This window comes from Calypte anna, chromosome 26, assembly GCF_003957555.1.
Source record: "Calypte anna isolate BGI_N300 chromosome 26, bCalAnn1_v1.p, whole genome shotgun sequence".
Classification (NCBI taxonomy): domain Eukaryota; kingdom Metazoa; phylum Chordata; class Aves; order Apodiformes; family Trochilidae; genus Calypte; species Calypte anna.
In genome coordinates, this window is record NC_044271.1 from 5,152,325 (window position 1) to 5,178,461 (window position 26,137).

General features: G+C 53.3%; 1 protein-coding gene across 1 annotated transcript in view; it reads right to left on the reverse strand.

The window, feature by feature from the left end:
- SCUBE3 (signal peptide, CUB domain and EGF like domain containing 3) overlaps positions 1-16,069 on the reverse strand; it is a 33,261-nt gene extending 17,192 nt beyond the window's left edge. Inside the window, 6 exon segments of the mRNA XM_030465493.1 lie at positions 373-489; positions 1,401-1,526; positions 3,434-3,568; positions 6,450-6,575; positions 7,440-7,562; positions 15,960-16,069. Coding sequence (XP_030321353.1) covers positions 373-489; positions 1,401-1,526; positions 3,434-3,568; positions 6,450-6,575; positions 7,440-7,562; positions 15,960-16,062 — 730 coding nt within the window. The 5' untranslated portion in view covers positions 16,063-16,069.
- Positions 16,070-26,137: the final 10,068 nt, after the last annotated feature.

A 26,137-nucleotide genomic window follows, 5' to 3' on the forward strand; every position in this document is an offset into this window, starting at 1 on the left:
AGTGTCCCTCTCCTTCTGGTGACAGAAACAATGGGGACATGGGACATCCTCCTCCCTCTCCAGCAGCATGGAGGCAGGCAGGGACCTCTGCCCACACCTGGGCACAACCAACCTGTCCCCAGATGTCCCCTCCAGCATCCCCAGGGCCACCTTTGCTCCCCGTGGTTCAGCTGTGACACATCCCTGCATCCGGCGGGTACCCACAGCACCCCCAAAACATCCACTGAGTTCCTCCCATCTCAGCCAATGCAAACACCACATCCCCCCCAAAAAACCCAAAAAAACCAACACTTCATCAACCAAGAGCAGATTGCCCAGGAAGGAAGAGAAGCCACCAAACACCCCGTGTCCCTGTGTCCTTGTCACACCTACCTATGCATGTCACCCCGTCGGAGTGCAGCAGGAACTTGACGTGGCAGCCACACTTGGGGCCCTGGTCGGTGTCATCACAAGTGTGCTGGCAGCCCCCATTCCCATAGTTGCAGGTCACTGTGGAAGGCAAAGCACTGGCTGTCACCTTGTCCCAAACATCCCCAAGCAGAGAGGCTGCTTGGAAAAATCTCATCCCTACCCTAGGAGAGATCCTTCCCTCCCGGATGATTTTTAAAGCTCTTCCAAACTTCCCTGCAGGATCTGGGAAGCTGAAAACTGTTCTGTGGCTTTTCCCTTTGCTAAATGTCACTGGTGGAGCCCAAGCAAACGGGACGAGGGGGCTGGTTGTCCCTGCCCCTGGATCTGGTGCTACAGGTGAAGGGTGGGACTTTCCCAAGCTCTGGAATGACTCAAGTGCTCCTGGGAATCCCTGCCAGCCCTCCCTGAGGGAAAAGTGTACTGTTCATTTAGCTGGGAGGGAAAATTGGCTCATGGGATTAAAACTTCATCTCATCATCCATTTTACAGGTTTGTTGCAAACAGCAAATGAGAAATAAAATAAAAATAATTCCATCAACACATACATAACCAACTAACAAGCCTGGCAGTGCCAGCAAAATGCTGGCAGCAGATCAGAGAGGCTGGGAGCACAACAACCCCCAGGGAGAGGATTCCTGTGCTCCTCCTGTGCCAATTGCACTCGCCCTGTTCATATCCCATTAGGAAAACAAAGACAGGGAGATGGGGACAGGGAATGCTGCAACTCTGGGACCCCCTTTTATTCCATCTCAGCCCTCCCAGTGCAAGGACACGAGGTCTCCTGGCAGAGGTGGATGCCAGGAGCATCATCTGCAAGGGCAACAGAGGGAGGGCCAGAGGAAAAGGAGGCCAGGGGGCTTCAGGCTCAATAAATCAACCAGTGCCAGGGGGACTCCGGGCTTTGCAGCAGGGCCAGGAGGGGCCTGTACAATGGGGACAATGTCAGGGGTCCCTGGAGGCTGTATCCCCATCCCTGGAGTGCTCCTTACGTTTGCAGTCACGTTGGTTCTTGGTGAGCTCGAAGCCGGGGCGGCACTCGCAGGCAATGCCCCCCTTGGGGGTCTCCCGGCAGATGTGGGCACAGCCATGGTTCTTGTTCATGCAGTTCATTCCTTCTAAAAGAGAGAAGGGAAAGAAGAGAAGCTCCAAAAGCTCGCTGGCACCGACCCACAGCCACAGGAGGATGTCTGGGGTGGGACAGGGATGGGGAGAGGGGAGGAACGAGGGAAAAACATTGCAAATGAGGACCTTAGGAAGGACACGAAAACCCTGGGCAGCACCTCCAGAAGGTGGAAAAAAACACCCTGGAGCTTTGAGCATTTGATTCCTTCCCATTGCCTTAGGGAAGACCCTTCTCCTACAGCAGCCCTGCCTGGCACCCAGGGGATAGAGCCTTGCAGCTCTTTTTTGGAAGACAAGGAGTTGGGGTGAGCGAGGTTGGGATCCCAGACCCCCAGCAGGCATCTGTGTTCAACCAAGCAAGGAAGGGTTTGGGGGGGGCTGAGCCAGGTTCAGGGGGGGCACAGAGCCCCAGGGCCAAGCCCATAAACTGTGGAGTGAACTGACACCTGAGCTGCCAAAAGCTTGGGGCAGAGGGTGAGGGAAGATCCTTCTTGGATGAGGGTGTCCCAGAGGAGGATGCTGAGATGCACCAAGCATGCAAGGGAAGGGTAAAAAGCCACAGACTGGAGCCTGGAGTCCCAGGCTGCTCCCCACCACCTGCCTGGCAGATCCCTCCTGGCTCCAGTAGGGGTTTAAAGTACCAATACCCAGTGAGTCCCAACCCCTGGACTCTGCTTACTGGGAGAGACTGGCCAGTGCAAGGGAGAGGATCACGGTGCTGCAAGGGGGAGGGGAGGCCTGGGATCCCCCAGGATTTTCACCCAGCAGTGTTTTATCCCCTCTGTGTCAGGAAGGAAGAAAGCAAGAGGGAGAATGAGAAAAAGAGAAAAAACAAAAAGAAAGGAGAAAAACTCCTGCCAGGAGTAGGAGAAGAGAGAGAAGGAGCTGGCAAGGACCCCAGAAGGAAGGAAGCAGCCATAATATTGAGGTTTAGCTCTCTAATACTGAATGCTTCTGCCTTGGCAGTGCCCAAGAGCCAGAAGTAAAGTCAGAACAGGCTTTAACATCAAACTCCAAATTGTCTTCAGCCCTCTGCTTTTTCCAGGCTCACAGTCTGGGGACCACCCTCTCTCCACAGCTGCTCCAGAGCCCAGGGACCACGTATGTAGGAGCTGCAAGATCAATCTCAGGGTGCAGAAGCAGCACAGACCTTCCTGGGCCAACAAGACTCTGCAGCCATCCAGTTAAAAAAAAAAAAAAATTAGCTCAAACCCCAGCACCTGCATCCCTGTCCTCAGCAAGGGCCACCCACTGTGTCACCAGGAGGTGGGAGCAGCCAGCTCATCTCCCCGAGACATCAGAGGGGATGGGGACATGGGAGATGCCACCACCAAACTGTCCTGGGCTGGGTAGGATTCCCTGGGGAGCTGAGGAGGGGTGAGCCAGGCAGCTGGGAAGGGGGAAGGAGGGAAGCAAAACCACTCAGCTGGCTTTCCTAAGCAGCAGAGATAAAAATCAGCAGAGATGCAAAAATCTCTCATTTCCTCCTATTTTGGCTAAGAGATTGCTCCAGACGGCAGCAATTTAGAGCTGATACTGAGATGAAGGACTCAGTGCTGCACAAGGGCTGGCAGGAGAAGAGCCTTGCAGGGTGGTGTAAGTATCTCAGGGTACCTTTTATTTAATAAAACACTGTGGACGTGGGATTAACATCCTCCCTTGGGTATTACTGTGCTTGATAAAGGGGCCTGTGAGGGTTTTATCACAAAGATGTTCCTCAGCCCTGCAGCAGCCTCTCCCAACCTGCTCATAGGGACTTGGGTTGTGAATTCCCAGCACCGAGCAGGGTCATGAACCCACACTGGCATCTGAAACTGGGCAAGGGTGAAGGGAGAGGGACCTGCCCCCAAAATCTGGGAGACAGAGGGTGGCCTAGGGTGGGAAAATGCTGACAACCAACCTTCAGGGCGCTGGATGCAGGTGTGTTGGTTGTCACTGAGGAAGAAGCCCTCCCGGCAGAAGCACTCGTAGCTGCCCATCATGTTGACACAGGTCTGCTGGCAGCCCCCATTGCCCTCCGAGCACTCGTCCAGGTCTGCAGAGAGAAGGTGGCCAAGGGTGAGTGAGCCTGGCACTGAGAGGATGGGGAATAAGGTCTGAGAGATTTGCCATGGAGCAGGTCAGTTTTGCTTTACAATCTGTGATTTCCGAGCTAAGGGAAAAAAAAAAAACAAAAAACCCAGAGATGCCTGAGGGTTGCAGGGGATGAAGGGGGTAGAGCCACACAGTTTCCCCAGCTGATAGGAAAAAAAGGTCACATTGCACAGATGGGAATGCCAAACCACAGAGGAAAGGATTTTCCTGGTCCTGGGAACCCCAAAGCACCCAGAATACTCAGACAGGACACTGGCTGCAGCTGCCTCTGGCTCTCAGCCTCTCCGAGCCCATCACTGGATGCCTGCACTTGATTAAGGGGAGCTGGGAAACCTTAGCTCAGAGCAGGGATAATTACTTGTGAGGAGACTCAAAGCCCAGGCAGGGCTGCTGCCCCTGTGCCTGGTTCAGTTTAACAAACCAAGGCTGGAAGGGGCTGAAGTGCACAGGGTGATGCCCTGGCCCCAGGCTGCTCCTTCTCCATCCCTGCAAATCCCTCATTTAATGCAGAGCCCCATCCTGTTGCTCTCTCCAGAAGGTTTTTGGGGACAGTAGTCCAAGCCGAACCCACCAGTGCCCTGAGGTGTCAAATGAATGGGGATGCTGGGCTGGGCCAGGGAGGAAAACCTCCACCATGGCCACCCCTGCTCCCTCTGGTCCCAAGGTTGGGTGATGGCATCAGGCCGGGGAGCGAGGAGCCCCGTGCCAAAAAAAACCTCCTGTGAACTCGAGTGTTGCAGAGACAGCAGCCAGGGGGGAAGCTGAGCCCCACCAGCAGCACTGGAATAGCAGCTCAGTGATGGCACAAGCCAGGGGGGCTTCCATGGCATGCACCCAGCACCTTGCTTTTGGGTCAGGGGATGGAGGGATGGATGGATGGATACCCAAGCAGTGCCAGTGTCTCACACTGTGCCCCAGACCCGGGGGATGCTGGAAGCCCAGGGGATGCTCAGAAATTGAAGCAGGGCTGCAGCTCCAGCTGGAAAGTGCAGTGGGAGCAGAGCCCAGGAGCACCCCCCAGACCAGCTACCTCGGAAAGGAGGTGTTGAAAACATCATCTCACACCTGGCTGCCTGTGGGGCAGGCGAGGGATGACAGCTGGGCTGCAGCCAGAAGCAAAAGGGACGTCCTCTGCCATGGCAGGAGGCTTGCAGCTTCCTCCAAGGCTCGTCCCAGCCAAGCTATGTCCTGCAGATGCCAATAACTCTCCTCAAATCCCCCCCGTTTATAAGAAGGGTTTAACATCTTGCGACCTCTCCTTCAAGCTCCACACAAAAATGAGGAGGCAGCTGTTCAAACCCCATGGCTGAAATGAGACTCTGCTGCTCTAATACCTGTTTTATTAAATGCAAGGGAGATGGGCAGAAGCCAGCAGGGCCTGTGTCAGGACCAGGGCTCAAATTCCTGTCCTGGTTCAAAAGGTTGCTCAGGGTGGGTGATGGGGGGGCTGGTGGGCTCCAGCACCCTGACCCACCTCCAGCTCAGCCACTGCCCACGGTGCCAGTAAAGCCTGGGCACCACCCTCTGCTCTGCTTCTCTTTTTTTTTTGCTAAAAGGGGATGCCTGCAGGCTGGGCAAAGCACAGCCAGGCTGAGGGAGAAAGAGGAGGATGGGAAAACCCTTGGGGGCTCCATCCCTGCTGCCCCCTGAGAGCGGCCACTGAGCAAACCCAGGCAGGGTCTCCACATCTTCCTCTGCAAAATCTTCTCCAAGGAATAAACTTGCATCATCCCCATGGCAAAGCAACGCAGCCAAGATGCCAGGACGAGCCAAGGAAAGGTTCAAGGAGGTGTGCTGGGACTTCCCCCCCCCCAGTCCCCCCTCGCCCGGCTGCTCCCCAGCCACCTCCATCCCTCCCACCCCACTCTATAAACACATGACGTCTGTGGCTCGCCAGCCCCGGTTTTCCTTTCTTCTCCTCGGGCTCATCCTCCCCCGGGAGAGGAAGGCAGAGCCGCCCGCCCGCGCCTCCTCCCAGCTGTGTAAATCTGCCCCCTCCCCGAGGAGGTTGCAAAGATCCCGGTGATGGTGGTTAATGCAAAACGCATGTGTCCATAATCCCTTCCCCCTCCTCCTCCTCCCAGTGATGAGCTCATTAATGACCCCTCTGCAAACACTAATTAGAAAAGAGCCCGAGCTCGAGGCGGAGGGAAGGTGAACGGCCCTCTGCCCCGGTGATCCCCGCCGTGGGTGCTGCGGGAGGAAGCGGGTGCCGGGGCTGTGCCGGGAGCTTTGGCTTCCCCGCAGCCGGATGGAGTTTGGGGCGGTGGGAAGCGGCGGGGAGGATGCGCGGCCCTCCGTAGGCAGATGTTGGGTTTGTCTTGGCGCTGGGATTATTTACCCAGTCCCTTTCGCTGGTTCCCATCCCCACCGTATTTGCTATTAACTCATCTATTTTGGCAGGTGCAGGGCTGACCTCAAGCACGAGCAGAGCCTGGGTGAGCCCCAGAGCCTCTTCCCACCTTCGGCAGAGGAGCAGGAGAGGCTGTGCCTTCAGCACCGCCAAAACCCAACCCTCTCGGGTTTGCCTTACCCCCCATCATCCCTCTGGGATGGGGCTGGGGGTGGGACTTTCTCCCAGCCCCACGCATCCTCCCTCGGGATGACCCCTGTGCCACGGGGAGAAATCCTTTCCCCGCTGAGCCATCGCGGCACAGGATGTGTCCCCTCACTGCCCTGGAAGTGTCACCACACTCCCCTGGCTCTGCACTGGGTTTTGGGGGGGTCAGAGCTCAGGAGGTGCCCAGCAAAGAAAGGCAGAAGGCTGGTCCCAAGGTGCCAGAGCTGCTGAGGGGCTGTAACACCGCAGCAGTGTCCCTCACCCAAGCAGTTGTGGCCGTCGTGTGCCAGTCGGAAGCCGTCGTAGCAGGTGCAGCGGTAGTTGCCGGGGATGTTCACACACTCGTGGACGCAGCCTGCGTTGTCCTCCCGCTCACACTCATCGACATCTGCAGAGAAAGGAGAGCAGGAGAGCTGCGGGGCTGTCCCGGGAGGAGATCCAAGCCCCTGCACGGGTGCTGCCCCCCACCCCCAGCACGTCTGCAACCCGGCTGCCCCTGCATCCCGAGTGTTCCAGCAGGTCCCCAGCTCCGTTATCACTTCCAGCATCCCTCCACACCCTGCAAAAACATCTCCCCTCCTCCCTAACACAGACCCTGGGCTTCCAGCGAACCCAACCGCTTAAAACCTCGGCACACCCAGGTTCTGGGAATCACACGGGATTTCCCAACACTGGTGGTGGGCAGAGCAGCCGTCTCCATGGCGAAGCCTCGAGGTGCCTGGAGCCTTTTAATCCCTCTGCTAATTGTACTCAGCCCATCCCAACCCTGGACCTGCTCTGAGCAGAGCGGGGAATTCAGACCCTGCCCTGCTCCTGCTGCCACTCCTCCAAGAATCTCTATCTGATTTATGTTATCTCTATCTCTACCTATACCATCTACATTTATGTCCATATCTCCATCTATTTCTATACCTCAAACCACATCTACATGTCTCTATCACCTGTATCTGTATCTCTAGATCACCTCTATCTCTGTATCTTATTTTTAAGCTTCTCATGTTTTTTTCTACAGATAAAATAGGAGCACAACAGCTGCCACCACTGCCAGCAGGGGCAGTCACATTCCTCACCATCCCCAGTGTCACCAAGCCAGGAGTTTGGGGCAGAAAGGGGGAATAAAAGGTTTGCAGTGGGCTGGGGTAAACAGGGAGCTTTTTTCACTTGGGGACATTGCTGATGAGCCACCACTGGCCTCCGGCCTGCTGGGACTGTCACTTGTCAGAGGGGCTGAGGCTGCTGGGTGTTCCCCTACCTTTGCAGTGCTTCCCATCCCCGGTGTAGCCAGACTTGCAGATGCACTTGTAGGACTTGGGGGTGTTCTGGCAGATGGCATCGATGTGGCAGTTGTCAGTGCCCTCCACGCACTCGTCGACATCTGCAAGGGGACAGGTAGGGGGAGGATGGGGACAGCCATTGCCCCAGGTGATGACACCAAGCAGCCCTCCAGCTTTCCCACCCACAGATGAACCTGGAAGGCTCGGAGGGACCGGTGCTGCTGTGTGGGGTGTCACCACACCCAGCCTTGATGCCACCGGTGATGGGTTTGCTCCCAAACACCATCACCCATGGGTACAAGCCACCCAAAGACTCCCCATGCCTCTCTGATGGTTGGAACCATGGCTCAGGCGCCTGTAGTCCAGGCTGGAGCCAGCCCAGCAGAGGTGAAAGTCTCTGTCTCCAATTAGCCATTTCCTGAGCTGAGCAGTCACCCAAATAATCGTCATCGCTTTCTATTCTTAGGAGCAGAGGAATGTGCAGGAATTAGCAGGGACCGCACTAAATAAACCTGGGAGCTGGGAGCAGGAAGCAGGAGGGAGAGAACTGGGAAAAACATCAAGGCTTCCTTGGGGACACAGCCAAATCCTGCCTTCCCCTCATCCCCCTTTGCCCCTCAGCCCACTTCCACGGGATGCAGAGCTCTGGTACCTGGGACATCAGGTACCACATCACCATGCTTGAGGCTGGTGATGGCTTCAAGCAGTGATGCCCAAGGGTTCGCCAAGGAGGTTTTAATGGGATTTGGGAAGCCCAGGGGGGTTTACCTCCATCCCCTCCCCCAGGCATGAGGAAGATCCCCCCAGGGAAGGGAAATCTGAAGCTCTTCTACCCTTGCAAAGAACCCTGAAGCTGCAAAGCTCTCAGCTGCCTTTAAAAAGCTGCTTTTCAGCAACCCCAACAAGAGAAGTGCTCCGGGATGTCCCCAGAGACATGAAATATCCTGGCAGCAGCCTCACCAGACCAACTGGGATGCGGGCCATGGCCATGGGAGTGCTGGCCTGAGCCCTCTCCTGGCCACCCCAGCAGATTTTTCCTGGGAGATGTGAATCACCCAGCCAGGGGGGGGAAGAGCTTTGCCTCTGGGGAGGCGGCACGTGCCTCTGCATTGTATAAATATTTACAGCCTGCATTCATATTTGTTATTTGACATTAGCCATGGCCCACGGCCACCACGGCCTCCCTTGGGCCATTAATCACAGCCTGGAGATTGACCCACCACGATGGAGATGATGATGGAGGGATTGAACAGGGGGCTGGCACCCTGCTCCCGGCTGGCACTGTCACCTCTGGTCACGGTGTCACCGTGCTGCAAGCCCAGCTGGCATCCCCAGGGAGAGGGTGTCATGGAGGGGTTGTTGTCCCTCTGTGGAGCTGACCGTGGCTCAGGTTTGGTTCCTCCCCAGCCAAACTTCACATTTGGTTGCAAAGGTTGTCCCCACCCTGGAGCACGACCACCCCACCACATCTCCACCCCACTTCTCCAAACTGCACTGCACTGCCATTCACCACCAGTGGAAAAAAATCCTGCAAAAGCCTCAGGGGATGCAGAGGGGATGCAAAGACAACGTTTGCAAGCTTGAGGAGTAGAGGAGGTAGCAGAGGTGACTCCTGCCCACCCATGTTTTCAATCTTGAGGAGTACAGGAGCAGCTCCTCCATCACCCCTGGGCATCACAGCCTGCAGCACCTCCAGCATCCCTTGCTGGGATGTGACACCAACACCAAACCAAAGAGCCACAAGATTTGCAAATCCTGGTTCCAACCCTGCACGGTTCCTCAACTCTTCCCCCCTCAAGTTATAAATCCCATTTCTGTGCTTTCAGTCAACAGACTCAAGGTGAGATTTGGGTCCCAGCACCCTGGGTACCTCACATACGGGTGGGACCCACCACCCAACCAGCACAGCCCATCCATCACCCCCCATCTCCTTCCCCTAAACCTACCCAAAACGTGAAGCATCCATCAGATGTCACATCATTGACATTTGCCCAGCCCTTTGCCAGAAATCTCACTTTTTTAGAGGTTTGATTTTCTATTTCTTTTCCCTTCTGCACCCTCAAACTCAAGACAATGAACAAGGTCTGCGTGGTGCTGAACACAATGCTGAGCCTTTCCCACTCCCACAACTTTATTCTTTTTTTTCTTTTTTCTTTCCATTCTGTAACTTCAAAACTTCTCTAATTTTGGAAAGATTACACAGAAGCAAAAGTACAAAAGAAAACATTATAAATTTGCCACTCCGTAATTTTTCCAAAGTGGGAGACATTCTGAAAGGTTACAAGATTATTTAAAAAAAAAAAAAAAAAAAAAAAAGGAAAAAAGTATGTGTGTATGTGTGTGGGTGGGAAGAGTGAAAAAATACCCTCCTCAGCACCCCAGGAATCATCCCAAGATTGGCAAAAATCCTAATTTCAGAATACTGAAATTTTGCCTCCTAAGCAGCACCCTTCAGAAATGATGTAGCACATTAAAATAAAACCCAGCCCTCTGAAAAACTAAATTTCTACATTTTTGTCAATGCAAGAGGCATTTTCCCACAAGAAGGGATGGTTTGCCACCCGGACAGTCTGCTTTTCCTACAGGAGAATTTTCTCCATCCCAAAATCCAGGCTGCAGGTGCTCCCAGCCACCACCAAAGCACGAGGGGTTGGTGCTCTGCAGCCAAGCAAAGGGAAGATATTTTTCTTTTAAAAAAAAAAATCCTTCTTGATGTTCCCATTCCTATTTGCCCTTGCAAACTCCTCGCTGGGCTCCACCCTGCTTGGGAGCACCTTTTCAAGTCCAGGTCCCAAAGCCAAGTGGAGTTTATTTGAGGCACTCCCTGCACATCCCTCCATCCTTTCTCGCCCAAATCACCAAAATCACCCTTTTTTTCACCCAAAATTGCCTAAAACGAGCCCAAACTGACCACTGCAGACGGCTGCATCGTGATCCCCGGAACCAGGGAACCACTGCACCAGGCAGGGAGTTTCATTCTGATGAAGATGTTGAGAGCCCCGCTTGGTTGCCAGGCTCTCCCCCTGCCCCACCTCCCCGTCCCACCGCATCTCTGGGGACTCATCAGAGCTCATCCCAGGGCAAGAGCATCCTCGGCATCACCGCCGCGCCGGGGGGTTTGCGGTGAAGGGCAGGAGGCTGCGGTGCTCGCCCCGAGCCTGGGGCGATGTTTTTTATTCCGTTGTGGGTGGGATTTTCCAGCGCTGGCTGTTGGGCCCCGTTCCGCTCCAGCTGCAGCTTTATTCTCCATTTCAAAGGCAGCGGAGGCAGACGGCTTCAACGCCACTGCCATTTCGAGCGTGCCAAAAGCAGGGAAGGAGGGGGTTTTGGGGTGGGGGGGAAGAGACACACAACTAACACACCCCCCCCCCGGACCGGTGTGCACCCACCGGGCAGCCAAAGGGCTTTAACCGAGCCCGCAGGGGGAGGCGGAGGTGCCACCCGGTCCCCGCGGTGTCACGGAGCTCGAGATACGGGATGGGGAAGAGGAGGGGAGGGGGGGAATAAAGCAATAGCTCCTATATTTTTAGAGCCTGGATTGAGGCTTTTTCCTCACTTCCTTGTTGTGTTTGTTGTTTTATTTAAGTAAAAAAAAAAAAAAAAAAAAAAAAAAACGGATTTATCCCGAGGCTGAAAGTCCAAATAAATTTGAGGAGGGGGACAAGACAGAGCAGCAAAAACCCACCAGAAAGCCTCTAAACCAACCGAACCACTGTCCTTTTTCTCTCTCCTGGAAGCACTTCAGCTTTCTCTTACAAATTAATTTTATTCTTTATTTTTATATAGGCATCTATATTAACAGCCTGTCTGTATAGGGATGTGGGTGTAGCTGTTGGCAGCCACGCGGAGTTTCCACTTGGCCTTAATGCCAAATTAAAGCTTTATAACTTCAGTAGCTCTTTTTACCAGGGTATTAATAACCACCTCAGACACTGTGGTGCAGTTTATTAATCATTTGTTCACCCGGGGAGCTCAGGAGTGTGACTGGAGCTGAGCTGCAGTGGGATGGGCACAGGGCACTGGGTGGCTCCAGTGAAGCTGATGCCATCCTGCCTGGAAAGGATGGGGGCCTGGGGCTGGCCAGAGGGGAGGAGGATACTCTGTGGGGCAGATTCCTGCAAATTGCCCAAAAACGCATCATCTGAACTCAAGATGCGAAGCCAGGTGGTCAGGGTGGGGGTGTGGTGCCACACCTGAGGTCCCTGGGAGGGTCCCTGCACTCAGGTCGGGTCAGAAGGGATCTCTGCATCTCAGCTCATGATGGAGCCCCCCACACCCACCCAGTTCTCCCAAGAGTGGGTGGGACCCCCTGGGTGCAGCCTCAGTGCTTGGCCCTGCAGAATGATGGGCAGAGATGAAGAGGAATCACAAGTTGCAGAGAAGACCTGGGGAAGGGCTCCAGCCTGGGGACCCCATTGCCTCGTGCCCAGAGCCCATCACCCCCCACCCAGATCTCACTCAGCATCCCCCACCTCAAGTTTTGCTTTCCCATCCCCCAAAAGGAGTTTTCCTCCCCCCCATCAACTCTTCACAGCACTGCAAGGAGCCATGTTGAACTCCCCATCCCCAGATCATCCAGGCAGATCCCAGATCCACCACCAGATCCAGCATCCTCTGGCTTGGAAACTTTCCTTCCATCCCCATCCCACTTCCTTCTGCCAACCCCAAACACTTTGTCTCAACTCAGCCACAATTTCTCCCAGGAGGGTTTGATGCTCCCCACCAACAAGAGCTTCACCTCCCTGGGGAATTGTCATTGCTGTTGTTGTTCCTTGGGCTTATCAGGCTGACAGAGCCTTAAAAAAAATAATAAAATATGTGTTTGTTTTGGGCTTTGGGAACAACAACCTCAAGATCTGCAGTGGGAAGGCTGCTTCATTGGATCACAGCTGGCCAGGCCCCCTCTGGCACCACGAGACAGAGCAAACTTTATTTGCCATCCCCAGCTTCTCCTAAAGCCTCTCAGAGGACTTATAATTTAGAAAGTGAAGGTTAAGGTTATTCATGCATATATTTTTCCTAAATGGATCACTCCAGTGCGACTCTCTGCAGAGGAAAAATCTATATAAAAAATAAAAGGAAAAAAAAAATAATTCAACCCCCCCGCTGTCCTGAGCAGCTTGGAGACAGCAATACATCTCCCCACTGGAAGACTCGAGGTGTCTGAATATTTATACCCCTGTTGGCAGTCACAAAAAAACTCTTCTTCCCTCCTTCCTAACCCCCCCTCCCCTTTTTTAATCTCAGTACAGGCATGTTAGACGCCCTCAGTCAAAGATCTCCTTTGAACTGCTCTATGTTGAAATGTTTACAGTTTTACATTTCATATTTCAGAGGGGTGGAGGGGACAGGCACAACAGTCACACACTGTGAATGCATGAGAGGGAGGAAAGCAGAGGCCAAGGGGGAGGAGGTTTGGTGGGGAGGGGAATCAAACAGCATCTCCAGGCTGCAACTGGAAAATTTTAAGATTCCTGAAAAAAAAAAAATCTAAAAAAAAAATAATTTTTTTAAAAAAAAAATAATCCCTGGTGGTTTTGGCTTTGCAGGTGCATCCCCACCAAACCTGACCACTTGTGCTGGAAGGTGGCTCCAGCCCTAGACAACCACACAGCACCAGTCAAAAGGGATGGGTTTAGCCAGGGGTGACCAGGCTGAGGTCATGGTTCCACTCAGAACCCCATGCTGGGGGGGTAACTGGGGCTGTGGGACCCCCAGGGGCTGCAAACTGAGCTGCTGAGCCCTCCCCAGGGAGATGCTGCACCCCCCTCCCTGCACTGTTCCCCAGCCCCATCCCAGGGGACGTGCACTTGGGTTGCAGGAAAAGGTGGGGAGTCCTGGGAGGGATCTCCAGTGATGGGGGGGGGTGAGGCCAGATCTGGGTGCTGCCTGGTACAAGAGGAGGGTGCAAATCCACCAGCACCTGGGCTCCAACCTCCCCGTGGCATGGGGAGGGAGCTGGTACAGACAGAGGATGGGCAAGGACACAGTCCCAGTGGGGGTGGGGGCTGAGGACAGGCTGTGACACAGACAGGTGGGTGACAGGATGGGGCTGGGGGTGGCAATTTCTGTCCAAAACCCAGGAGAGCTGTGGGTAAGGCTCAGCACAGGGACTAAAGGGAAACTTCATCCCAGCTGAGAGCCTGTCAGGCTTCCACCCCCCTTACCCCCCCAGGGTTATTTGGATAACCCAAACCACTCCATGAGTCTATGATTTATATTGTTAGCTCTCCTCTTGAAAGCTTTCCTAGCCCTAAACTGACCCAATAAACCCCCCAGACAGCCAGGTCCCCTGGCAGACACCCTCCAGGCCCGGCGGATGGCTCAGCTAAATCCTTCTTTCCCTACAGACTAAACTTTCCAGGGTAATTCAGCACAAGAAAAGAGCCAGGAAGCCTTCCCCATGGCACAGGATTATCACAGCAACAGAAACCCATCTGATGGGACAGGAGCCATTCCCAGCCCGTGACAGTCACCGGGTGGAAAGGGCAAAGGCTTTGGTGAGGGTGGGGGGGTGACCTGTACCCTATCCTGGGGGCATCCTCTGCAGACGCAGGGGGGATTCCTGACGCTTTTAAGAAAGATCCCACTAAAGCATGTCCCAGCCACATGGAGTGGCTCAGAAAAGCTCAGCAACACTTGTCCACACAGAAAAAAAGGCAACAGTGGGTTCCTAGGAAAAGCACAGGATTTATCTGTCGTGGGTGATGCCGGGTCCAGCAGTTCAGCCTCATCCCAAAAGGTCCAGCCCTGCCCAGATCCTTCATACCCCCATGGGCACCAACCCTTACCCTTCCACAGCTGCCTGACCCTCACCAGCCCACAGAATCCCCCAGCAGCAGCTTCAGGGATTAACTCTCCAGTCCAAACCCCACCCGGACCCCCCAGGTGTGCCCAGCACCCTTGCTGGGGGCTGGGAGGAGCTGCACCATCCCGAGCATCCAGAAGGTGATTTACCCCGGCACAGGATTGAGCTCACCTCTCTCCACCCCCACTCCACCCCTCTCCTTCCCTGAAGGGATCTGTCAAGTCTCTGCATGATGGAATTTTACTTTGCTATTTTAATGCAATTCTGGCTCAGGCTTAAATGGAACTGGAAACCAAAAGGCCTTAATAAATAAATATTATGATAAGAAATGAAAGCAATGCATACACTCAAGATAATTTGAAGGGGGATAAAAACCTAAGCATTCCTTTCTAAGCCTAAATCAGAAAGCTTTACGTGAAGCTGGATGTCTTCTCACCAAACCTTTGCCCTGGAAAATCTCCCCTGTGCTTGCCCAGACTGCCCTCCCCAAAAGTCCCCTATTGTTTTAAAAACACTTTAAGCCAGATAAGACAATAGCCTTGAAATTCTTTCCAACTTTGTCGGTGACAGGGCTCAGGGTGACCATGTGCATGGGTGAAATATGCTCATTACTAATGCCTGCAAGAGATCTTTAATTATCTCCCCTGCTCTTACGTTTCATTCACACTCTATTTAATCTCGCCGGACGCATAAACACGCAGCTACTACAATAGCAAGAGCCAGAGCTGGGGTTGATAAATCTTACATACTGCTCTGCACTATGGAAAGAGAGAAAAAAAAAACCAAAACAAACAACAGATTGTATAGATAGAGGAGAATTAAGCAGAAAAAAAAACCCCTGTGAGACAGGGAAGGGGATCACGCACCCGGGGCTGGGTGTGCGCGCGCTCCTGTGCGTGTGGATAGAGCAAAATCTGAGCTAAATATAGAGGTGCTATAGGAAACCCAAGGTATAGACAGACCATGCATAAAGCTCCATGTGTACGTTTGTGTGGGAGAAAGTCTGGCTGGGCATAGGAGGGGTGAAACAGAAAAGCCTGAAGTTGATAACCATGGCACGGGCTAGAGGCAGGGCAAGAGCTCCTGTGGTTTTCAGGCTTTGCTGTGTTCAGCTCCCCCAAGTTTTCTGCAGCCCAGACCCCCGGAGCACAACAGTCAGAGGTTCAACCCCATGGAAAACACACAAACGTGGGTGCAGCCTCCCAGTGCTCTGGATCCCCATCCCTGCCCTCAGCCCAGACCTCCTCACCCAGGGTGGGAGCCCCATCTCGCAGGCACCCAAACCCAGCCAAGCCCCCCAAGCCTCTCCAGACAGCAACACCTCCCCTGGGATGGGTGCAGATTTGTTCACCCCCCCTTATTTTCAGCCTCTGCACCCCCTGCCTTGAGAAAAAGAGCCTGAACCCTCCCCCCCCAAAAAAAAATATAAAATAAACCCCATAAAATTAAAGTGTAAGAAATTCAACTTGTTCAAGAGTTTAGCAAAACCCCAACCCCAACCAAAGGCAGCAAGCAAGAATATCTGCAAGCAACATTTAAAATCCCCTCCACTATTTGTTGTTATTGCTGCTAATTTCTCCAGCCTGCGTATAAAATCCCAGATCTAAAGAGGAGGTCCGGCTGCCTCAGACACACATCAAACAGCAAACCTTCGAGCTGGGAAGATTTTTTTTTTTTTTTTCTCTCTTACCTTGACTGGCTTTATTTGCCAGCGTGTTTCCAGAGTGGTGGAGAAAGAAAATGATGGAAAATCCAGCAATCTGCAAAGCTCCCATGGCAATCCCAGTCTGCATGGAGGAGTGGGGGCAAGAAGGGGGGATTTCTAGTGCTTTAAAGGAAACAAGGGGCTGAGCATGCAAAGGGAAAAATCAAGAGGAGGAAGGGGCTCTCTCCTTGCCGTGTGTGAGACAGAGGGAGGGAAGGGAACTGAACTGATGGAAAAAGCTGCTCTGGGTTCAGTTTGGGGCTCTTGGTGTTGCTGAAGAGGAGAGAGTGAGGGAAGGAGACCCAGGGCAGTTGGAGGAAAGTGGAGTCTATCGCCCTCTCTCTGGCGGCTGCTCTGATCCCTTCTTCTCTCTCTCTCTTTTTTTTTTTTCCTTTTTTTTTTTTTTTTTTTTTTTTCTTTAAATAATCCCAGCCAATTCCAGTTTTGCAAGAGAGCAGCAGCAGCAGCAGGAGCGCTGGAGGGGGGGAAGCAGGCGCCTTGCCCTGGTGCTGGGGACCTGAGAAAGGGGAGTGGAAAGGAGAGCCCCATCCAAGCAACGCCCTTTTTCTTCCCAGCCTTTCTTTCTTTCTATTTGGCTTTGGTTACTCCTTCCCGGCTCCCCCCCTCGCACCCCCAAGGCTGGGCTTTGCCTGCAGGAATTTACAGTCTGCTCTGGAGGAGAAGGGCCAGTAGCCATGGAGACTGCTTCCCTGGGAGCAGGGAGGTCAGGCGGAGACCATGGGCGATCAATGCATCAATGCAAAGCCCCCCGCAACCCCCAGACCCACCCCGCACCTCCCAGCCCCTGGGCAAGGCAAAGGCTTGGGGTGGTGGGATGGGGAAGGCGGGGGGGGGGGGGGAGAAAAAGCAATGGAAAAGGCAAGGGGTAGAAAAGGGGAAGGGAAAAAATAATTATATAAATAAAGGTGGGGGGGGGAAGAAAGAAAAAGAAAAGCCAGGAATGGCACAACCTGGCTGGGCTCAGCTGCTCTGGGTGCCTCTTGGGGTGCTGGGAAAGTGGGACTGGGGAGCAGCTCTGCTGTCTGCAAGGGATACGTGGGGTGGGGGGACTGGAAATCAGGCTGGAGGGGGGGGGGGGGGAGAAAAGACCTTTCTGAAATGTTAAGGGACTTTTGCTGGTTTGCTTGAGCCTCCTGCAGCCTGCAGGCAGCATCCTGGGGTGCAGGGGGACCCTCTGCCCCCCTCCCACACTTCTCTCTCACCCACTTTCTCTCTTCTGGGGTGTTTCTGCTCCCCAAGCCAGGGGAGGCATCACCAGCCAGGAAACTGCAGAGGAGAGAAGGCTGGGAGCTGGGATGGAGCTGTGTGGCTGTCCCACCTGCCCAGGAACATGGAGACCCACGGCCCCAGGGGTAATTCTGCCCACGGGATCATCCTGCCCATGGGGTCCTCCCAACCCGCTATGCTGCCCCCGCAGCCTCTCCCATCCCCTTTTGTCCTAATAACCCCTGAAGATACAACAAAGGGGCTTGGAGGCAATGGAAAACACCCAGCTAAGCCAAGGCACCCACTGTGGAGAGGAGAGACAGGAGGATGCCAAAGAGTCCCTGGGTCTAGATAGATTTTCCCTACAAAACCACATAACCCTGGGGACATGGGACAGGGACCTTCCCTGGGGGAGGAGGTTTGCAAGAGCAGGTTTGATTTAGGGAGGACAAAAAGCAGCACAGTCAGCCCAGAAGAGCAGCACCCTGGACTCAAACAGCTCTGCCTGCCAAGGAGTCAGGGTCCTAACCCCATGTGGGGGGAACTGACCCCTTCCAGAGGAGCAGGAGCCCCACATCAGCTGAAGGACAGACACACAGCCATGGCCATGAGACCCAACACAAATCTCCCACCTTCAAATCCCCATTTGCACAGTGGCTGGAGGTGAACCTGGAGCTGGGGGCAAGGCAGTGCCCAGCCCACCAGAGCCCCAAGGGGTTCTCAGCAGGGACAGCCAGCTCTGCCACGGCCCTGGCTGAGAAGGAATCCAGAGAAAAGCACTGGCACCCACACACCCAGCCCCAATAACCCACAGCACATCTCCTCTATGTTCCATGGAGTCAAACCAGGAATGCACCCAGCTGATCTTCAGGGCAGGCTGAGAAGGGTCAGAGGCTCAGAAGTCTTTCTTAAAGCTAGAAAAGATTTGTAGTACATAAAAATATGAATGCAGAGTTGTCATCATCAGGATGTATGGGGAGAGGACCACGACCCACCAGTAGGAATGTGCTGCTGGAGGAGGCTCCTGGCTCTCCTGCCAGCCCTGGGCTGAGGATGAAGGCTGCTCCTCCCCATGTACCAGGCTGAGTGGGAAGGAGGCTCTGGTCCTTGCAGCCCATGCCCTGGCACAAACTGAGAATGTCACCAGTGCCATCACCCCTGTGAGCATCCCCTCAGCAGCCATGGCACCTCTTTTCTTTCCAGGCTGGGATTTGCCATGCAAACACAAATCTCTCTTATGGATGTTTTAAGAGCAGAGTCCAAATGAAAATTCTGTTCACTTCCACCAGCAGATCCCAGCCACAGCATCTCTGAGTGGGACACACTCACATCCCATCCCATCAGCCTTTATCATCATAATCTGAGGAAAACTGAACAGTCCTCTTTTGTTCTTGTTGTTTTTTGTTTTGGGTTTTTTTTTCCTTCTAACCTGTCTTCTAAATCTGGAGACTGATCTCAAGGCACGAGGGACAAGACCCTCAGCGATGCTGATTTATAACTGAGCTTCTAAATTACAGGTTTAGGCATTAGTATAAACACCCATAAACCAATCTTAAATACACAGTATCCTGTAATCACAACACCAAAACACCCGGCGGCCCCAGGACAGCACAGGGGGAAGAGCAAACTCCTCACTCACGCCCAGACTGCCTCGATGGGGATGGCTCTTCAGCTAAGTGCTCCCAGTTAAACCAGTGCCTTGCACTGGGGAGGTGGATCTCATCTTTGAAGAGGAATCCTCAGCCAATAGCAGCATCACTCATGCTCATCTTGCTCCTCCAAGAGGGTTGTAAAGCACCAAGGCAAAGCAGCAGGGTTGGGTTGAGCTGCTGGTATTCAGAAGTTCCCTAAAAAGATACATATATATACATATAATTTTAGGGTTTTCCTGAAAGCAAGCTGCCTGGTTGAGCAGAAGAGGGGTTGATGGAGGTCCCAGAGCTGCACACTTGGCTGTGTCCCTCCAAGAGTGGAGCCATCCCCCTGCACAGCACCCAGATGGGGAAAGTCAGGCAGATGGACATTCCCAAGCTCCCACAGCCATGAATCCCACTTGAATCTCCTTCAGGACATCCCAGCACTTCAGCCCTGATGGCTCCTGACCAGCTCCTGCTGCCGTGGCACGGGGCTGCCACAGATCTGTCCCCAGGAGCTCTCTCCAGAGCCCTTCAAAGGCACCAGGACAAGCCCGGCAGCCCCAGCCACCCGTGCACACGTGCGTGTGTGTTCACGAGTGTGTTTTGGGCAGGGAAGGAGGTGGCAGGACTCTCTCCTCTTTGCTGCCTCCACTCCCTGTGGTGCACTTCTGGGCAAAATCCATTTGCTTTGGCTTCATGTAGGGCCAGAGGATTCGGTCCCATTGTGCTGCGGCGCTGAAGAGCAGGCAAGGAATTGTCAACCATGCTGAAACGGTTACACGGGGGAGTCATGAAAATTTACTGCACCCTGCTCCAGTCCCTAGCCAAGAAATAAAAGCAAAAGATCACAACGGGCGTTTTTTTAATTTGAAGCAAAATTAAAAAAAGAACGGATCCACACTTAGAAAACAACAACCACATCCACAGATCAAAGCAGCAGCTCTCCCCTCGTTCGGGGTTTTAAGAGGTTTCTGCAGCTACAGGGATGTTTACACAGGGAGAGAGATACATACATTGTGCTGTCTTGATGCTGCCTCTCCCCCCTTCATCTGGCAAAACATTCCCTGGGAGGCGATGTGAGGTCATTCCTAGCCCCTGCCTTGTTTTCCTCAAGCTGCAAAGCTTCGGGGCAAGAGGCAATTCATTTCCCATTAGCACACACACATTTGCACTTGGAACCTTCCCACGTACGTTTTGCTGGGGGAGCTGGGGGCAGACTGGGGGACCATCCCTCACCAGCTTCTTATTGCATTCCCAGAGGGAATTCCAGCAGTCGGGAGGGTCAGTGGCTTCAGCAAAGTCACCGGGAAGGGACAGGGAGCTGGGAGGCAGGCTGGCATCTTCTGCAGAACAGGCTTAATGTTTCTGTGGCTTCCACCACTTTTATTACAAGAGGGGCTGAGCGACTCAGGGGAGCACTAATGGGCTGTAAAAAGCTTTTTTCCCCCTCTGCTTCCTTGGCTGGAGCCCAGCTCGGAGCAGCCGTGAGCCCAGCACAGGGACAGAGGTGGCAGGAAGGCGCCGGGGCAGATGCTCCCTTCGCCTCTCCCCATCAGCACCTTGGTCCATCCACTCTGGGGGCAGTGCCTGCTCAGCCAAAGAGGACAAATTCTGGCTCATGAGCCACCCTGCACTGTGTAAATGAAAAGAAAGAAACCAGCAACCCTTTGAAACTAGAAGTCCCCATCTCAAGCAGGAATTGACCAGCACGTGCTGTGAACGAGCTCCATCTTCATCTCTGAGATGAGTGTATTTGTGTGATGCTGGAGACAAAAGTGGTTCCTGAGGCTGCACAAGAAGCTGTTGGTAAGTAAGAGAGAAGCAAAACTCCCATAAAAGGCTTTTGGGCTCACAGAACCAGCTATTGACTCAGGCAGAGATGCTGGAGAAAGAAGATGAGGTCTCTGTTCCCCTCTGGTCCATGGGGACCAAAGGCACAGCCCTGCAGGTCCCAGGCAGGATCCCACCTGCATCCCCAGGGCCTGATGTTGGGGTGATGGGTGCTGGTTCCATGCCCTGATGCTGCTGCCCATGGGAAGGAGTTGGCATGAGAAAACCACAGCCAAGATGTAGCAGGAAGAGCCTTTCTTGCTCCTGAGGCTCGATGAGCTACTGGCCTCTCCCTTGCCTCGCACCAGAGTGAGCTGAGCTTTGTGGGTGTGTGTCCCACCCTTATTGGCCCCCTGGTAATAGGGGGCCTGCCCTAACCAGGCACAGGTGGACTCACACCCACTCTTTGGCAACTCGAGGCACCTGGTTTATCTTATTTCTCTACACCAAGACATTTTGATGGCCTGATGAGCGGTGTGGTCTGCAACTCCAAAGAGAACAGACTATTTCTAAAATGGGAGAGGAAAACACTGTGATCCCAGTAAGACCCCAAGGGCCCAGGCTCTGGCCACTCAGCCAGACCTCATCACCAGCTCCCAGCTGCATCCCTCACTTTCCCCAACCTACAATTTTATCAAGCTGCTTCCAAGAGGGGGTGAGAAAGCACAGAGTCCTATGAAATGACTGCCTGTCATCCTCTGACACCTTTTTTCCAGCGTCACGGAGCTTCCCAAAAGGCAGCAAGCCAAGAAACCCTTGTTTGTAATTCCTGGTTTGCAGCAGGAGAAGGTGACACACACCAAGGTGAGGTGACTTCCCCAGCGTCACCAGGAAGGTCGATGGCAGAGCCAGGAATAGCCCCATTCCCAGCTAACCACTAACCACACTTAGCCCAGAATAAGGGTCCCTTTTTCCAGCTGAATTTATAACACCTTTCCAAGTGACATAAGCTCTTACAGAAATAGGCAGGCTTTTATTCCAGAATAATTACTGGGAAATCATACTGGAGCAGGTATAATTACACTGGGGTGGTTGCTGCTGGTGGCTCTGACCCCGTGCTGCCAGCAGACTGACTGCACACCCTGTACAGCTTTTATCTCCTCCTGCTCTTCCACAAGGATGTGTACATCAACTGGGAGATCATCCGGATGGGGGTGTGGAAGGAAGGGGCTTTGGGTAGACAGGAGGGTGATGTATCCCTCTTTGAAGCTTTCCTAATTGTATTTCCCACAGAAGACACCCTGGCAGTAGCTTTTAGAGCTCCTCATGTCAAAAGGAAGCTTTTGGGGTACACTGGATCACAACCCAGATGGATTCAGCAACACTGTGTTCCTGCTTTCACTTCATCCCAGGCACAGCTTGGGAGCAGGTGGTTGATTTTAAATTCATTTTATGTCCCACCCAGGTAAAACCAAGCTCAGAGTTCAGGTTGAGGCCTGCAATCCATTTCTGACATGAAGTGCTGGAACACACCGTGCTTAACACCCTTCAGAAATCACCTCCTAGCATTTATCAGGTGTGGAGATGTCTATATATTCAGTGAAAATCTGCCAAGAGCAAGGCTGCCTCTCTGCCTGCTGCAAGCAGGCAAGGGTTAACCCCACACCAGTGACACCACTTTAACTCCAGGACCCAGACACGTGTTTAAAAGGAGCACTTCTCTCCTTAAAATAGTTTATGAATCTTACTCGGGGATAAATCCAACACCCCTGAGCAGAAGGAGACCTATTAATTCCTGAGTTTTTTCACACCGTAGTAAAGCAGGGATTTTATTTGCCCGCCTTGTGTAAGATGTCACTCACTTTCCCACTTGCATTTCCATCTACAACTTAACAAGGCAGCAGTTTATTTCCAGAAGCCCCGGCCAGACCCCAGCCAACTGCGTCAATATTTTGTTGCTTACACAAATGCCAGGGTTAGAGTCAACACCACGCTTTGGAGGGGGGGGGGGGGGGGGAGGAGGGCTTGGTGGGGTTTTTTCTGTTGTTGTTTGGTTTGTTTTGTTATGTAAAAAAATAAATAAATAAAGAGGGTTCCTTTGGGATGATGTCTGTAGAGCTCTGAAAATCCTACAAGTAACATAAGCCTTTCAGAGAGGCTTACCTGGGCGCAGAGGCACTGCTGGAAAGGGAGCAGCTCGCTCCTGGAGGGCACTGACCTGACCAAAGGCATTTGCTAATTAATTCATTCTTCCAAGAGACTTAACTGCCTCTTGCCGTGGGAAACCGAGGAGAACCTGAGCCAAATCCAAAGCCTGTCAGAAAACACGGAGAGACCCTTATTGACTGCAGAAAAGTTCAGAGCCAGGAGCTGGCTCCCGCTCGGCTGGTGCCAGCCGCAGAGAGCCGGCCCGGGGCAGCCAGCCAAGTGTTCTCTCCCACATCATTCCTCAGTGCTGCTTTGGGGGAGAAAGGAGGGATGCAGAGCCTGGCTGAGCCTGGGGGTCCCCACCTCCCCACCCTATGATGCTGGTTTGGGGTGTTTCTCCTATGCTGCAGCAGGGTATGTGCTTACCCAGCTGGATGGATGCTTGGCAGATGCTCCCGCATGGTCCCGTTGTCTCTGGGGTGTTCTGAAAACCCTCAGAGGTTTTCTGGTCCTGTGTGAGCTCAGCATGGTGGGTTCATCCTTCTGCCCATTCCCAACTCCTGAGCCACAGAACTCCAGAGATCCCCCTCCATCCTCACCTAAAAGCTGGGGTGTTTTAATCCTACACATGGCCAAGAGGGCCGACAAAATCCCAAGCTCAGCACAAGTAGGGGAACAAGGGGAAAACAAAGAACAAGGTTCCTCCAGAACCCCCAACTCGGAAAGCCCTGCAGGATCCCCTCCATGGTCCTGCACCCGACGAGTTTTACATGAGAACAGAGCAGCCTTAGTGTGTCAACAAGCCCTAAACACCCAAGAGCAGCTGGAAGTGAGATGCCCTTTTTTTTTTTTTTTTTTTTTAATTTAAAACGAACTTCTTAACCTACAGGAAAGTAAATGTTCTTCTAGGATGGCCAAGAAAACCACGCTGGGATTTTCCAAATAGGTATGACTGACTGTTTATGAGCAGAGGCTTCCAACCTCAGAAATAAATGGCTTGCTCTCAGCAGGTTTTCCTTTCTATATTTACCCTCACCTGAAATGAACATTATTGCACACTGCAACATTTATTCCCTCTGATCAGGGGAGTGGGTGAAGAAACTAACCAGCCACAACATGTCAAATAAATTGTTAATCTGCTGTTTGCACTGGGGCAGGGGGAGGAGGGAAGGAGGGAGGGAGTCCCCTGGTTTTTGGGCAGAGCCCAGGGACCGCTTACAACTTCCATTTCAGCTCAGCAGGAATTCTTCCCTTCTGCTGCTCCTGGCTGCTGACAGCTGGAGCCAGGACCTTCATGGAGCTGATCTGAGTCCCTACCAGGTCTCCAGCCCTATCCCTGTGGCACCCAAGGATCCTTGATCATGGGCAGCTGGTGGAAAGGGTCACTCTCCCTGTTGCACAAGAAGAACCCAGCTCCAAGGTGCAAGGACCTGCTCAGGGTTGCTCAAGAAACATTTTCCAGGGTAGAAAAGTGCACCCAGATCGCAGGAGAATGCACAGAGTGTGAGAGAAGCCTCTCCCCAAAGCTCTGGGCTTTGCCATCCTCTTCCAAGAGCTCTGCCTGCCCTCAAATGGGAAGCCCCAACAGATGTTTAGGCGTGATGTCTCCTAGGGACCTGTCCCCAGCAGGCATGAACATGCAAAATGGCCACAAAAGGCCTGAAAGGTCCTTCCTGACATGGGGCCAGGGGGGCTGAGCCACTACAAACCATATCTTAACATGAGGCCAGCCACTCAGCTGTGAAATCTCTCCTAATCCCAGCCCTGGGGAAGGCAGAGGATGGGGAGATCACCTGCCTCTCCAGGATGCTGCCCACATCACATGGCTCCTTGGGTCACGCTCACCCCACCACCACCACCTTCAAATCTGGGCTTGACCTCCAATTTACCTTGGAGCTCACTAACTAATCATGCCAACCCCTTTGGCACGCCAGCTGAAGTGGGGTTCACATCACCTTGGAGAGAACAGGGGGGGGTTAATCCTCCACTGGCAGCAGAAGCTGCTCAGTCGTTATTAGGGTGTGTGGGGACCAGGGTGCCTCACAGGTACCCCCATGAATTCGGGCAGCAGGGATGAAACAGCCTTGCCCTGATGGACCCAATGCTAGACAGGACTTGGCTTTTTTTTTTCCCCAGCTCAAACTTTTCACTTTTGGAAAAGTCTGTCCTCAGTGGAGCAGCAAACCCTTCCCCAGCCAGCCGTTCCAAGAGCATTTGTGTTAATCCAGATTAATGAACAGAAAGCAATTTAGATAAACCGCATTAAGCCAAAAACACCTTTGAACTTTTTTTTTTTATATATATTCTTCTTTCTGTTGGATCAAAACCCCTCCCTGAGCACTGTGTGTGGTTTGGGCCTCCCTGTACCACAGCTTCACCAGAGCTGAGCTCTCCACCAAGCCCTAATTCAGTCAAGGCAGCAAATCCAAAGGTTACCCAGAGCCAGCAGCACCAGCACTCTGCATGTGGAACCCAAAAATCAATTCTGGGTCTTGGGGGGGTTGACCAAGAGGGCAAGACAGCACGAGGAGCATCTCCAGAGCTCCATGCATCTCTCCCAGTTGCAACACCTGGGTTCCAGCCTGGCTGCCTACGTGACCATGAGCCAAACCCCTCCAAGCCTCAGTTTACCCAGAACCAACCCATCCCCTAAGTACATGGATGATGGGATGGGTCTGAAACGCCCCAAGATCTGGTGCTGGCCACAGGAGACTGGGCAGGGTGGGTGATGGTTTGCTCATTCCTCACAGCTCTGACACATGTGCTGTGACAGACGTGGCAACAGCCAGCCCCTGCACGTGGGGTGTCTCATGGAAAAAGTCACACATCACCTTCAAAAGAAGAACTAATAAATGCCACAGCCCTTGGTGAAGCACACGGGGGGTCACAGGCACATACACACCTTGCACACCCACACCAGAACCAACACTGCAGCAGACCTCCAAAGGTCTCCCCTCCAAAGGGCTCCCAAACCAAAACCAGGGGCTCCAGCAGCCCCAGCACTGAGACATCTCCTCACCTGGACACAGAGGAGAACAACACTTCATTGGGCTGCAGGGAAGCTGGGAGCTCCTCGGGATCCGGCTGCCTGCCCACATATTTGCACCAGCATCCAGCAGAGGAACAATCCTGACCTTGTCTGCTGCCCCAGGAGCTCCTGCAAAAATAACTTTCCTGGCTGATGGGGCAGAGGAAAACTCCTGGCTTCCCCAGCCCTCCCTCCACCCCCTCCCAAAACACCTGCTAACACTTTCTGCCCTCCACCCTCGTTGCCTTCCTGCTGGAAGGAGAATTTCTAACAGAGCCAAAGCTGCAGCTTCCGAGCTCCAAATGCCCTCATTTTTTGGATGAAGGGGCTGTAACACCAACTGATTTTGCTTT